Source organism: Pogona vitticeps, chromosome 4 (assembly GCF_051106095.1).
Source record: "Pogona vitticeps strain Pit_001003342236 chromosome 4, PviZW2.1, whole genome shotgun sequence".
Taxonomy (NCBI): Eukaryota; Metazoa; Chordata; class Lepidosauria; order Squamata; family Agamidae; genus Pogona; species Pogona vitticeps.
In genome coordinates, this window is record NC_135786.1 from 55,169,681 (window position 1) to 55,185,596 (window position 15,916).

Below are 15,916 nucleotides of genomic sequence, written 5' to 3' on the forward strand. Positions count from 1 at the left end.
GCCTTCACACTTTCCCAACATCAGGGTCTTTTCCAGGGAGTCTTTTCTTCTCATTAGATGGCCAAAGTACTGGAGCCTCAGCTTCAGGATCTGTCCTTCCAGTGAGCACTCAGGGTTGATTTCCTTTAGAACTGATAGGTTTGTTCTCCTTGCAGTCCAGGGGATTCTCAAGAGCCTCCTCCAGCACCACAATTCAAAGGCATCAATTCTTCGGCGGTCTGCTTTCTTTATGGTCCAGCTCTCACTTCCATACATCACGACAGGAAAAACCATAGCTTTGACTATTCGGACTTTTGTTGGCAAGGTGATGTCTCTGCTTTTCAAGATGCTGTCCAGATTTGTCATCGCTTTCCTCCCAAGAAGAAGGCGCCTTTTAATTTCAGGGCTGCTGTCTCCATCTGCAGTGATCATGGAGCCCAGGAAGATAAAATTTGACACTGCCTCCATATCTTCCCCTTCTATTTCCCAGGAGGTGATGGGACCAGTGGCCATGATCTTAGTTTTTTTGATGTTGAGTTTCAGACCGTTTTTTGCACTCTCCTCTTTCACTCTCATTACAAGGTTCTTTAATTCCTCCTCACTTTCTGCCATCAGAGTGGTATCATCTGCATATCGGAGGTTGTTGATATTTCTTCCGGCAATCTTAATTCCGGCTTGGGTTTCTTCCAGTCCAGCCTTCCGCATGATGTATTCTGCATATAAGTTAAATAAGCTGGTGGACAATATACAGCCTTGCCGTACTCCTTTCCCAATTTTGAACCACTCAGTTGTTCCATGACCAGTTCTAACTGTTGCTTCCTGTCCCACATATAGGTTTCTCAGGAGACAGATAAAGTGGTCAGGCACTCCCATTTCTTTAAGAACTTGCCATAGTTTGCTGTGGTCCACACAGTCAAAGGCTTTCGCATAGTCAATGAAGCAGAAGTAGATATTTTTCTGGAACTCTCTGGCTTTCTCCATAATCCAGCGCAAGTTAGCAATTTGGTCTCGAGTTCCTCTGCCTCTTCGGAATCCAGCTTGTACTTCTGGGAGTTCTCGGTCCACATACTGCTGAAGCCTACCTTGTAGGATTTTGAGCATAACCTTGCTAGCGTGCGAAATGAGTGCAATTGTACGGTAGTTGGAGCATTCTTTGGCACTGCCTTTCTTTGGGATTGGGATGTAGACTGATCTTTTCCAATCCTCTGGCCACTGTTGAGTTTTCCAAACTTGCTGGCATATTGAATGTAGCACCTTAACAGCATCATCTTTCAAGATTTTAAATAGTTCAACTGGAATGCCATCACCTCCACTGGCCTTGTTGTTAGCCAGGCTTTCTAAGGCCCACTTGACTTCGCTCTCCAGGATGTCTGGCTCAAGGTCAGCAACTACATTGTCTGGGTTGTCCGGGATATCCACATCTTTCTGATATAATTCCTCTGTGTATTCTTGCCACCTCTTCTTGACGTCTTCTGCTTCTGTTAGGTCCCTCCCATTTTTGTCTTTTATCATGTTCATCTTTGCGCAAAATGTTCCTCTAATATGTCCAATTTTCCTGAACAGATCTCTGGTCTTTCCTTTTCTGTTATCTTCCTCTATTTCTTTGCATTGTTCATTTAAGAAGGCCCTCTTGTCTCTCCTTGCTATTCTTTGGAAGTCTGAATTCAAGTTTCTGTAACTTTCCCTATCTCCCTTGCATTTTGCTTCCCTTCTCCTCTCTGCTATTTCTAAGGCCTCGTTGGACAGCCACTTTGCTTTCTTGCATTTCCTTTTCTTTGGGATGGTTTTCGTTGCTGCCTCCTGGACAATGTTACGAGCCTCTATCCAAAGTTCTTCAGGCACTCTGTCCACCAAATCTAGTTCCTTAAATCTGTTCTTTACTTCCACTGTGTATTCATAAGGGATTTGGTTTAGATTATACCTGAGTGGCCCAGTGGTTTTTCCTAATCTCTTCAGTCTAAGCTTGAATTTTGCTATGAGAAGCTGATGATCAGAACCGCAGTCAGCTCCAGGTCTTGTTTTTGCTGACTGTATAGAGCTTCTCCATCTTTGGCTGCAGAGAATATAATCAATCTGATTTCGATATTGCCCATCTGGTGATTTCCATGTATAGAGTCGCCTCTTGTGTTGTTGGAAAAGAGTGTTTGTGATGACCAGCTTATTCTCTTGACAAAACTCTATTAGCCTTTGTCCTGCTTCGTTCTGAACTCCAAGGCCAAACTTCCCTGTTGTTCCTTTTATCTCTTGGCTCCCTACTTTAGCATTCCAGTCCCCTAGAATGAGAAGAACATCTTTCTTTGGTGTCAGTTCTAGAAGGTGTTGTAAATCTTCATAGAATTGTTCAATTTCAGTCTCGTCAGCAATGCTGGTTGGTGCATAAACTTGGATTATTGTGATGTTGAATGGTCTGCCTTGGATTCGTATTGACATCATTCTATCATTTTTGAGATTGTATCCCATTACAGCTTTTCCCACTCTTTTGTTGACTATGAGGGCTACTCCATTCCTTCTACGGGATTCTTGCCCACAGTAGTAGATATGATAATCATCTGAGCTGAATTCACCCATTCCTGTCCATTTTAGTTCACTGATGCCCAGGATGTCGATGTTTATTCTTGCCATCTCCTGTTTGACCACCTCCAGCTTCCCAATGTTCATAGATCTTACATTCCAGGTTCCTATGCAGTATTTTTCTTTGCAGCATTGGATTTTCCTTTCACTTCCAGGCACGTCCACAGCTGAGCGTCCTTTCGGCTTTGGCCCAACCACTTCATTAGCTCTGGAGCTACTTGTACTTGTCCTCCGCTCTTCCTCAGTAGCATGTTGGACGCCTTCCGACCTGAGGGGCCCATCTTCCAGCGTCATATCTTTTAGCCTTTTGTTTCTGATCATGGGGCGTTCTTGGCAAAGATACTGGAGTGGCTTGCCATTTCCTACTCCAGGTGGATTGCGTTTAGTCGGAACTCTCCACTATGTCCTGTCCGTCTTGGGTGTCCCTGCACGGCATAGCCCATAGTTTCTCTGAGTTACTCAAGCCCCTTCGCCACGACAAGGCAGCAATCCATGAAGAATATTTCCTACCTGGAAAACTCTGAAAAGGTTCAGCATAAGTCAGAATTGACTTGACTGCACACTATTATTATTATTTTAAGAACATGATTAATCTGGCAAACTGACTACTTCCAAAAGGTTGATTTACACTTTATCTTTTGACACAATGACAAAGAGAAACTCATCAGGAACAACGGAACTGAATCCACAATGAAACCAGCTGTTTACAGAATCTCCATCTGTAGGTGTTTTCAAGAAAGGGATCAAGACATCTGTCAAGTCTTTGGGTACACAATATCCTCCTTGAAGAAGAGGGAAGGCTGGAAGAAACAATTACATAGACTTATGACTTTACTATCCAGTGACAACGAAAGGGTCCTAATAGCTTCTGCTGCCCTTCTAACCAAGTCTATTGATCATCTACCTCACCTCCATCCTACCTTCTCATAGGGGATCTGAAGCAGGTCCAACATCACTTTGTGGGCATCCATATTCTTCAGCAAACGTTGCTGCTTCTTTCTCATCTGCTCACCAACCCCACACATTTTATTCAGTCTCTCCAGAATCTAAGAAGAAAAAGTTCAGACAAACAAAAGAGAACTTAATGAGAGAAGCCATCCAGCAGTCTTAACCCAATGATTAGAGATGCACAACGAAATACCCTCACATTCCTTTGCCAATACAGAATTTATTTTATTTATTTAAAACCTTTCTTAATAACTGTTCTGTCCATCAGCACTCCCAAAGGGATTTACAACAGATTAGAATTAATAAGGGATTAAAATATTAAGACAAATTTAAAGCCATCAAAAACAGATTGAAAATAATCAAAAGCAGCTGTAAAATGTTATCTAGAAGCCAATTTTAAACCAATCCCCAGAGACCAAGGGCTCTTCAGAACAATATAGCTTTAGCTGCCAATCAGAAGCTTAACAAAGGTGGAGCCCACCTAAATTATCTTGCCAGGAAGTCCCACAACTGGGGCTCAACAGCAAAGAAAGCTCTGTCTCACAAACTCAGCCAGTCTAATCTCATGGAATGGGGAACATGAAAGTCTCTGCTGAGGATCTCAAATTCCAGGCAAATATGTATTGAGAAGAGACAGTTTCTCTGTTCCCAAAGCCATTTGGGGCTTGTAAAATTGGCACCCTGAATTTTGCTCAGACACAAACTAGAAGCCAACACAGGTGGTTTGCCAATTTTATATGGTCTCCAAGTCATACACTGTGCAACAGTTTCGTCCTTGCATTTTTCACAAGGTGTTGCTTCCTAACACTTTTCCAACGGCAGTCTCACAGAGAGCTTGTGGTAGTCTAATCAGAAGGTAACAAAACCACAGATCACTGTGGCCAAATCCACACTGCCTAAGAAAGGGTATTCCTGGCTACAGAAGAGAGTTGGCTTTCCAGGAGCAATATGGAGTCCAGGAGCATCCCCCAACTGTGAACCTTGCTCTCCACAGAGAGTACAACCTCCTCTTGAATAATAACAATCCCACATTTGATTTCTTGTTCACCAACAGAAATTCTGTTTCATTTGGACTGAGCCTTAATTTGTTCACCCACATCCAATCTCTCAGGCATCCAGACACCGAGTCATTACTCCAACAGCTTCCTTGGCATTAGAAAAGAACACATGATAGATGTGTATATTATCAGCATAGTTGTGAGACCAATCCACAGAACTCGAGATGGCCTCTGAAAGTTAAACCCTTCAAACTCTACCCAGAGGTCTCTGGGCGGCTTACAACAATTAAAATTCAATACAATAAAAGATAAAATGATTAAAATATAATTAAAATACAATTAAAATACAATTAAAATTGCCATCATCAGGACCCACAGTTGATGTTATTTTAATTAAAAGCCTTCTGGAACAGGAAGGTTTTGACCTGGCGCCGAAATGTCATCAATGTCGGCACCAGACGAATTTCAGTCGGGAGGACGTTCCATAGTCTGGGGGCAGCTGCTGAGAAGGCCCTTTGTCTATAAGCCAACCCTCTTACCTCCTTGAGGGATGGCTCTTTCAAAAGGAGAAAGGCAGCATATAAATATTTCAAATAAGTAAATAACGAAATACTTTATTTTTGCAGAGGCATGTTTATCTATACCAGGTTGCATATGCTCTTGCAGCACATTTTTTTTCATCCATGAATTGCTTATGCGATGTACCACTCTTCTCCCATAGCTTGCTTAGGGAATGACAGGTATCACTGCTTACCCCCTTAACCAGTTGGTAATTCTCACTGCTTTTTTCTCCAGGAGTCCCAGGCTCTTCATCTGTGGTATGCTGGGCGGTAAGAAAAAGAAAGACTATTCAGACAGTGAGACATCAGTTGACAAAGAGGAAATCCATCCTGGACCATTTCCCACAAGCCCTGTCTTTACAACAGTCACAAAACAGGCCACTGTGTAATTGTACCCAAACTAATATTTAACAAACATGCCACAGTGAAAGTCTAACCTGATCAAACTGAGTATTGTGAGCCTACAACTTGGTAGCTTTGCCTCTTGATCCTCCTGAGGCTTTCATAGATCTCTAGAAGTCTCCTGAAATTGGATGAGGTGCCAGGCTGTGGTCTGAGTAGAATCCATACAGGATTAAACCAATTCACTGCTTATAGAATATATTCCCTTCCTGGCCCCTTCCTGCATTGTGTACTTTCAACCTCAAGTCTAATTCATACACTACTTTTTACTTCTTCAGTTGCACACTCACGGCATTATACTTATTTAAAAATTGTAAAGTATGATAAAGACAAACTAATGTTTAAAAAGATGTATACAATATAGCACTATACCCATCAAAAAATTGAAATATATAGTATTAAAAAGAATGAACTGCTTGAGCCTTATCAGGAAATGTTCTTATTTTTGTCAAAAGGATAAGGAAAAATAACAAAAGGATAATCTGCAAAAACGATGGAGCTTCATTATGCTATAATAATAAGACCATTTCAGAGGGAGGTATCATCATTGTTGGCATACAGCAGTGGTTCCCAACCTTGGGCAACCCAGGTGATCTTGAACTGCAACTCCCAGGAACTCCGGTCAGGACAGCTGGAGGTGAAGGATTCTGGGGACTGCAGTCCAGGAACACTACTTGAGTTACCCAAAGTTGGGAACCACTGGCAAATGGCATTCTGCTGCATACATACAATAGATATTTGTGTGTGTTTCATACTTGTCCAGACTGTATTACTACTATATTCTCTGTACAGTATTGGCTTTTCCCTCCTGCTTACGTGGAGTACTCTCTCTCTCTCTCTCTCTCTCTCTCTCTCTCTCTCTCTCTCTCTCTCTTTTGTTAGAGATGTTTAGAGCTCTAGAATCTGCTACCCCATAACCAATGCCTCAGTGCTCAATGCCGAGCCCAGCTTTTCTATGACATAATACACAAAGTGGTGCTCAATCCATGGCCATCACACTGACTTTTAACAAGCAATCGGAAAGTATTTTGTGCTATCTGCTCCAACTGTTCAGGTTTTACCTCTTTCTTCTCTTTCTTCTCTCCCTCTTGTCGATCTTCTCCCTTGGAGCTGCCTTTCTTTTCCACCCAGAGCTCCGACTTCTCCACCATCATGCGCAGTTTGTCCAGTTCTGATTTAATCACTTTATAGTTTTCCACATCCTGAGCAGAGATAAGTAACTGGACCTGGATTAAGAGAGAACAGAGAATATCAGCACATTCTGTCCATGTTAGTGGCTGATTAAATAAAACAAAGGGGGGGGGGGAGAGAGAGAGAAATCAAAGATAAAGGTCCATCCCAAATTATTCAAGAAGAACTCAATTTCTTTTTTTTTAATGGCACAACATGTGTAGTCCATGCAACTATTCAAATAATGCATGGGAGAGCCATCCACTAGCACCACCATCACCATCACTTATAACTCCAGGAACATGAGGATGGGAGCCCAAGCAGTAGAGGATCAGCATCACTACTTATTTGAACCTTAGACCAAATTTATTCCAATACTTTCAAGGGACAGATAATGATATATCTGATGATGATCAAAGAACATCACATTATCTAAATGTGAGAAATTTGTGGCGAACAAAGTTCGAGAATTTACCATGGCAGTCCAAAAGCCAAGGAGAAGCTTGAGAAGGTTAATACAACAATTAATAATGATACTAATTTAACCATCTCAAAATATTAGACAAAGTTGCTGTATTTTTTAACCAAAACATGCCTGCTATCTGTTTTGACTCCTTTCTCTTTTCTTGTTTTTGCCTTTCTGAGTCTTCCATCTATTTATTGATATTGTTCAATTTAAAGATGCATTCTGATCTTTCAGAAAAAATATAGGCGGGTTAGAGAAATTATTTTATTCCTTTAATGGTTTGGTTTGGTTTTCTGAGCAGGTATGTATGTGTTTACATATGTTTGTGATTGTAATTGTAGTTGATATGCTCACAGTGGTTGAAATAGTAACACACTTCACAAGGATCACAAGAATATGGAGCTGGAGCTGAGTGGAGAGGGGGACACTGAGAGCAAAGCCAACACAAGCAGCCCTCAGATGTTCTTTGAATCCATGGAAGCTAATTTATGAAGTCTTGCATGTAAAATGGAAAACTCTCATCTCTCATACACAAGAGTGCTGATTCATAGTTATATACGCTTGTTTCTTACATATGGAACAGCCACTGGAAGTTCTGTCCAAACACACAAAAAGGTTTGATAAGAAATAGAAAACATTGTGGTGTGGCACCCATATATTTCCAGTGATTTCTGAAGGACTGTAATACTTCAGCCAAATTTTGTTTTCTAGTTTCTGAAAAGCCCTATAAATAATAACTGAACTATTTAAAATTATGGATGTATATGAAATATAAGCTAAATTTAAAACATTTTAAAATGTTAAGATAATTAGAGTATTTTTGACCAGGCTGCTTCAATAGCATTATCTTGGCCATTTGCTAGATCTTCTTATGTACACATGGTGGAATGTAAAGTGCTGCATTGATTGAATTTCTCCACAGTCACAGAAAAATTGTCCCATATTCAAGTAGCCTTATTTTGTTTGATTATTATTGATATGGGGAGCCCATGAAATACGTCAATAGCCAGCAGCTTTCCACTTTATCTATTCCAGCCTATCCTGGCACCAGTGGGATTTTTTTTCCACAGAAACACTTGCTGGTTTAGAGCAATCACTTCCATCCCAAACAGGCTGATTAACCCACGTGACAAAACGAACAATGATCTCTTGACTCATGTTTGAAGCAGGTACAGTATTGTATTATCCAACAACCTCCTAAAGAATTGATATGTTTAATATTAAATATTAGAAGCATTGGAATCTTAGTTGGCCAAATATACAATTCACACAATAAAAAAGACACATTTTAGCTCATAGTCTATTGGCATATCAGTATAGTGAAACTGTACCAAACACTGAGGCAAAGAAAAAAGCAAAATGCCAGCTGTCTGAGACGTTCCACTGATGGAGAATGTTAAGAAGACATTTAAAGATACAGTGGTGCCTCGCTTGACGACGTTAATTCGTTCCAGCGAAATCGCTGTAGAGCGAAAACATGGTTAAACGAAATAAAAAACCCATTGAAATGCATTAAAAACCAGTTAATGTGTTCCAATGGGTGAAATACCTAATTGTCCAGCGAAGATCCTCCATATGGCGGCCATTTTCGGGTGCCTGTCTTGTGAAAAATGCCTCCTAAAAACAGTGGGGAGCCATTTTGAGCAGCCGGCAGCCATTTTGAAAACCCGACAATGATCGTCGTAATGCGAAGAATCGGTTCCCAAAGCAGGGAACCGATCGTTGGGAAGCGAAAAAAGCCCATTAAAACATTGTTTTGCGATCGCAATTGCGATCACAAAAACATCGTCATGAAGCTGATTCGTCGTTATATGGGGTAATCATTAAGCGGGGCACGACTGTAGTAGATGGAGAAGACGTATAAGTAATAACTGTGTGCTGTCAAGTCAATTCTGGCTTATGATGACCCTTTTCAGGGTTTTCTAGGTACAGCATACTCGGAAGTGGTTTACCATTCCCTTCTTCTGGAGGAAGTCTGGGGCTCCGCAGCTTGTCCGAGGCCACACAGGTTGGCCCTTCTGGGATGCACAGTGCAGAACTGAACTCCCAACCTCTGGTTCCAGGTACCTAACCTACTGGGCTACCCATACAGCTTACGAGAAGAGTGACTGGTCTACAAAAATCACATAGCGCTGAGAGTTACCTGCTTAAAGGTATGTAGGACTTCCTGCCTCTGGCTGAAATGTTTGAAGAGAAGCTGAAGAGAGCCTGAGACAAGTGGAGGGTAGTCATGCATTGTCAGATGGATCAGCACACGAAGGAACATCCTCCCGCCTTCATCATCTACTTCTAACATGCTGCTTGTTTTCCTGTAGCCAGTTAAGAAGAAAAATCAGAAGCAACCCTCCTTTGGGGTCTCCAGTACAAGGGACTGCATTCATGTAATAGACAGGAGCAATCCTGGTGTCTTATGAAACAATTGTTATTATTTTTATCCTAAGACTTGGCTGCTCATGCTGTCCTATAGGAACACTTTTGGCTCCAAACATACGTGTGCTCCATGGAAAAGATGGTTAGGAACTGAAATGGAAGATATAAGTGTTAAGAACTCACCCGACCCCAAACATGGCTTCAGCCTGCTCACCAATCCTATCCAAGTTCATTGCTGCAGCTGAAGGAAAGGAAAAATGTAAATGAAAAAGATTATGTGCAATCAGGATACAGCTGGAAGATGAGGAAGAACAAAAAAAAAGATGAAAAACAATAATCATTGGAAATGTCGAATGATGTCTAGTCCCAATTCCTGCCTGTTATAGTCTGTCCATCCATCCTTCTTTCTGTATCAGACTGTTTCTGCACACAACTATTTCCAACTGGCACTGTAGTGATACAGGAGATCCTAGATCTCAGATCAAACACCTATCTACTTTTTAGAGGATTTATTGAGTGCTATGGCAGCAAGATGTTAGAAGAAAATCCACATAGCAGTTCAAATTGGGGGGGGGGGGAGGTGCGTTTAAAGGGAGAAGCAGAAAGTTACTTGTGGAATCAAAGGCTGGAGCTGTTCCATCGGCCCCACTGTCCTGCATGGGATACACTTCCACAAACTCTTTCTTGAAGACAGAGAGCAAATATGAAATCCTGTAATCCAGACGCACATTCAAGATGAACTAGAAAAGAGCAGAAAAGAAGGTCAGTCAACCAATGCTGCTCTCATGCTTTTCTAGTCTTTTATTATTTTCCCTCTTCTGAAGATTATGGCAAAAAAAAAAAAAGGTTTATCTGGAGCAGGCACTTTGTCACATTCTCACAACCTCGCATTCAGAGCCACAGCCTTGTGCTAACCTGCAAAATCTCCAGGATTTTCAGCTTGGTTTCCATCACTACAATGTTTTCATTTTCAATGCTCCTTCCCCTATCTGCTGGCTCAGGAACAACCACAGCATTTATATTTGAGGGACCAAAGATGGACTGCTTCCTGCTCAGCACCATAGTTGACATCATCTGACCCACACCATGGATAGACCGCCGGACATTCTTTCCTGGAAGAACAACCACATTCAGCCAAAGGTTAGAACTGGTCCTACCTAAACTGAGACCTTGAAATGGCTATTTGCTAATCCTCTAAAGCCATGTCAACATCTTTGAAATAAATGGAGAACATTACTAATTTCTATAGAAAATTGAATTTATTTTCTTAGTAACAGTGTTCATCTCTATTTGTTCTGCATTGCTATTTTATTAAAATATAGATTCCATCTTACAGTGACCTTTGCCAGAGTTTTCTAGGTAGACTCAGTTTACTAGTTCCTTCTTCTATGACATTCTAGGACTGTGCAGCTTGCCCGAGGCCACACAGGCTGGCTGTTTTCCTGGGAGGCACAGTGAGAAATCAAACTCCTGACTCTTCATACCACAGTCAGGTACTTCAACTCACTATATAGACGGCATCTGTTATGCATAGATTGGTCAAAATCCTTTTGCTTAGTCACACCTGTGTATAGTGTAACTCGCAGCAGCTTCTTGCTCCTAATTAGCAAGTTTTCACTTGGGAGTTACAGGCATGTACCAGTCTAGAGGATGGGTATGACCCTGAAAATCCAATCAGAGGTTTGTTAACTACCAGCAAGAAGCCACTGCAAGTTATGAGACTTGCCTTCTGCAGGCATAGCTACACAATAGGATTTTAGCTACTATATGAATATCCTAGCAAACTCATTATGTGATGCTTACACTACTGATGTAGAATACCAAGCCTATATCAATCAAGCACATACATACAATGGAGAGAGTGAACAAGCCCAGAAGCCATTGGCAATGGTGCGGCTAAAAAAAAATATTGTAAATAAACAAAAATAAAATGCAAAGTGAATTTTGATGCTCAAAAGTTTTCTCAGGTTTCACATTGATGTTCCCTCTGATAATTAGATTTGTTCTATCACTGAGTTATCTTTCATGCTAGAAAGAATATATATGATCATAGAGTACACTCTGTGTAAATCTGCAAGAAATCTGTTTAAAACCTTTTGTTAATGCTACATCAAACCAATACTGTGGCATTCTCCTACTAAATTGTGTGACAGAATTAGTATCTGGCTCAACATGATGCATTCTCAGTCACATCTACTTGGACGTACCAGTCATATCATCATTGAACACAGTCTGCATCATCAGTTGAGGGTTCTGGACACAGTCTATGATACCAAGAAGAGTTCGTGTCAAACGCAGCAGCTCACTGAAGCTGTAGAAGCCAAAGTAGATCAGGTTGTGGGCAAGACTGACAACCTGGGGAAAACGATAGCCTTGGTCAAGTAGGTGAAAATGAAGACATCTCAAAAGTCCAAACAAGAACTACACTGTTTGTATTTGGCCCATTGGCTTTTCTAATATTCAAAAGGCAGGACTTAAAGTGGCCCTTGATGATTGGATTACTTAGTCAGATAGATGAATGTAATGAATTTTCACCATATGTTAAATTTGGATGGGTGAATTCCTGCCTCTTTTTACACCACAGATTTCAAAGAGGATGGAACATCCCTGGAAACAATAATTTGCCATTGTTTCTAATTGCATATATGTATGTGTGGGAGGGAAAGGTGGCTGCTCCCATTGGCCTTAGAAATACCAGACCCAGATTTCCCCAACATCTAGAATCTGGCCAAACTGAAAGAATTACAAGTTAACCTAACAGGGCAAAGGAGGCTGCAGTATAGGGCGGAACTCCCTCAAAACCAGAAGACTCAACTTGCAGACATTCCCTTCCACTGCCATTTACTTTTTCCACCTCTTCCTGCCTCCTTTCCAAGACTTTGCCTTCGAGTTCGTTAAAAGCATATTAGTTTGCTCAAGCCTTTAACTACAACTGTGTGGGAATCAGATTCAGCTGCATCTATACTGAAAAAAAAGCTGGGAAGCGGTGGTTGAATGACAGCACTATGCTGAAAACTTTTTTACGGAGGCCCAGACTATCACATTTCAGTTTGGCACATTAAAAAGTCGAGTATTACTGGAAATGCATCAACACATCCCACAGTTGGACATCATTACTGTCAATAGTAACAGACTGGAAGTGTTCATAAAACTTCTTTTGACCAGTTCACAGGGGCTGAGAGACAGAAATATTCTCTTGCTTGTTTTCACAGTTGTATCATTTCAACACTGTGTGGATAGTTGCAGAGCAGTAATGATGCAGGTTCCTAAGAGGGCAAGAGAGCAAAGATATACCTATCCAGAATACGTGGAACAACCCAATTATTCCAACATGCCACTGCATGTGGAGAGGAGCATACGAAGCACCCAGAGCCTAGCAGAAGAAAAATAGCTAACAAGACTTCTGCTGTTTCTAGTAGTCACCACCTGAGTGTAATAGTTGTCTCAGATATGGATATGAATGAAAACGCTCACAATGTAGCAAGGGCAGGTTCCTCACCTCAAAGGTGAGTTTGTTCTTCTCCTCATTAGCAAAGGGCACTGCTTCACTGACCACATTGTTCAAGTAGTCCTCCACAAACTCCATGGTGCTGGAAAACTTGTTCTTCTTGTCATCCCTTGAGCTATTCACATTGGCATCATAGCTGCAAAGGAAAGTTAACAATGAGCCATAACAGTGGTAAAAGTAAGGCAGCTACAAGGACCCTCTAGATGGTATTTTCTCCCATCATACACTCAATTCCCTTTTGCTTCTGAGACCTTTCATATGTCTTACTCTTTAATGGTGATGGCAGTTGGAATTTCGGTCCAGAGACGTGCAAATTTCACTGGCATCACTTTCTCCTGGGGATCTCTGTCCACATGCACATGAAGCATAAGATGGCAGAAGGAAGCCCGAAGATCAAAGGGCAACATTTCATCTGCCATGCAGAGGAAAATTAGTTCCACCCCCAGTTGCTTGGAGATTTCTTTAATGGCCAAATATTGTCGGTCCATGCACATACGGGCAAACAGTTTCAGCTGATATCTGTGAACAGCAAAAATAAAGTTAGAGTGGGAAACATCAGAAGCAGAAAAGGAATCAGTAATTCATAATTATTAAGGACCGAGCTTGGCTCAAATGACTTCTTTGAGGCAGCTCTTTGTCTGTTTGGTTACAGTTGGTAAATGGAAAAAAATGTTGGAACAAAACCCAGACATGGCTAGCACCAAAAGGGGCAGCTCTTCTTACCTATAGTAACTCAAAACATTCTCATCGTGAGCATTGCCAGCTCGTGCTTCCTGAGCTAACTGCCGAATGCTCTTCTCGTGATGATCGTTATTTCTATCCGTCCATGTCAGCCAAACCTCCTCCTCAGAAAATTCAATACTCAAGTATTCATGAGTCTGTGACATCTCCTTTACAGGCCTCAGCCTGAAAAATAGAACATAGTAGAACACTGAACAAAAGAACTTTCTTGCATTTTTGTTAAAAAGACACTTGCCTGGACTAACTCAAAGCTAGCGAATGACTCTCTCCTTTTCCCATCGCCCACCTTTCTCTTAATTAGTGGCCAGAATCCCATTGCTGGTTTATGCTAGTGTAAGGGAAATTGTGTAAGTCTTGTTGCCACTGATTAACATTGTACTGGTTATATTTCTCAGCACATGCCCAGATGTGCTATCAGACACACAGACAGGAATGCCACCAACACCTCATTAATGAGCAACAATTTCCTGCCAAGGCTTAGCTAGTATTCCCCTTATACATGTATAACTTGTTCACAGGATGCTGGCCAATATATTTTGCACTAAGTCTGCTTTTCCACTACAGAATGCAATGTCAGTGATAACTCCCTAATTGTCTTATGTGTAAAGAAATGGATGTTGGTTCATGAATGCTTACATTGAAAGAAATCTGTTAGTCTTTAAGATGCCACATTTTGTCTTTTGCGTTTTGCCCTCCCCCTGCTTTTGGCTGTTTTTCTCTTGTATATTGCCAATTCCCTAATTGTCTCTTTTTTGTTAGAATAGGTATCATATTAAACTTCTATAAGCAGCACCAGTCATGTTGGAGAAATAACCATGATTGGGGAAAGAAAAAAACTGAACATCATTAAAATTCCACCCACAACACTGAGAACAGTTTTGGAGGCAACCATTTCAGACTTGTATTTGAATTACATGTCAAACCGAAGCTAGGATATACTTTCATTAGATCTGTAATAAACTCAAATAAACAGAGCTTTTCACACGATCATAATAAGCCTGTTTTAAGATGCACCACAGTCTTAACACTCACTTTTAAAATTTGCTAGCTGGCTGGATAAATTGAATGAACCGGGAACCTGGCTGAAGAGCACAAGTTGGGAGTTCAATTCCCCACTGTGCCTCTGTGAGTAGAGTCAGCCTGTGTGGCCTTGGGCAAGCTGCACAATCCCAGAATGCCCCCAGAAGTAGGAAGTGGCAAACCACTTCCAAGTACTTTATACTTAGAAAACTTTGGAAAGGATCTCCCTAAGTCATATTTGACATGACAGCATATAATTATTCAGTTCCATTATGTCTTAGCAAAGACCTAAAGATGATAACACCAGCAGTGCTCAGAGAGGAAAGAGGTTCCCAAGATACTTACTCAGTTTGGATTAAGATGTCAGTGTTCTTTGGATCCAATACACACTTACATATCAGCTCTTGAGTGACAGGAATAGCTACATGATTTGACACACACAAATCTGATAGATAGTCCAAAAATCTAGGACACAAAAAAGAGGTTCACATTATCCTCTACAGACATCTTCTATAGAAAAAAATGTCTATATAGCAGGAAATATTCTTGCAATGGCTTAATCATGCAATCACATCACCAACAGCTTTCCAGTGAAGGAAGCTAACAATATAATACATGTGAAAGTCATTTCAGCTAGAAATTTCCACCACAGAGGGAGATTTAGAAGAGGTAGCATGTTGGTCTGTGCAAGCATATCAGGCAGCATCCAAATGAAAATTTAGAATACTTAAACACTGTTATATTTAATGTGAACTTTCATAGACAAGTCCACTTCTTCAGACATATCAAGTGAAATACAGTATAATATAGAATTCACAAGTAAAACATTCATGTTGGCTTTGAGAGTCAGTGATGTACAGTTGCATCTCACGACAGAGGGCATTTCTACAATGTCCAATTCTTCTAATCTCCCCAACATTACACAGTCTGCAGCTTACTAATTGCTCTTGTTCATGTGGCAACAGGGGCCTCATGAAGACCTAAAGCATATCCAGGCCACAGAATGCAACAGTCCTCTTGGCAGACCAGTTTTCTTGCCATTTGCATCTAGTTCCTTCAACACCTTCATTTACATGACTAAATCTTTATATCTAGCATGAATACTAGCTTGTGATCTTCAACAGCTTGCTTTAGCAGCTGAAACTTTCCATGTACACATTGGTATTATTGCCTGCTAACTTGC

At 41.0% G+C, this 15,916-nt stretch overlaps 1 protein-coding gene across 3 annotated transcripts in view; it reads right to left on the reverse strand.

Moving 5' to 3' along the window:
* ITPR3 (inositol 1,4,5-trisphosphate receptor type 3) overlaps positions 1–15,916 on the reverse strand; it is a 129,722-nt gene that overhangs the window by 38,276 nt on the left and 75,530 nt on the right. For all 3 annotated transcript variants that reach the window (XR_012086332.2, XR_002300734.3, XM_020795844.3), the window contains exons 17-28: positions 15,079–15,198; positions 13,696–13,878; positions 13,240–13,491; positions 12,964–13,108; positions 11,672–11,819; positions 10,380–10,576; positions 10,075–10,204; positions 9,648–9,705; positions 9,238–9,403; positions 6,520–6,684; positions 5,251–5,319; positions 3,471–3,596 (exon numbers count right to left, since the gene is read on the reverse strand). Coding sequence is in view for 1 of the 3 variants with exons in the window: in XM_020795844.3 (XP_020651503.3) it covers positions 3,471–3,596; positions 5,251–5,319; positions 6,520–6,684; positions 9,238–9,403; positions 9,648–9,705; positions 10,075–10,204; positions 10,380–10,576; positions 11,672–11,819; positions 12,964–13,108; positions 13,240–13,491; positions 13,696–13,878; positions 15,079–15,198 (1,759 nt within the window). In the remaining 2 variants the exon portion in view is untranslated. The remainder of the gene's footprint in view (positions 1–3,470; positions 3,597–5,250; positions 5,320–6,519; positions 6,685–9,237; positions 9,404–9,647; positions 9,706–10,074; positions 10,205–10,379; positions 10,577–11,671; positions 11,820–12,963; positions 13,109–13,239; positions 13,492–13,695; positions 13,879–15,078; positions 15,199–15,916) is intronic.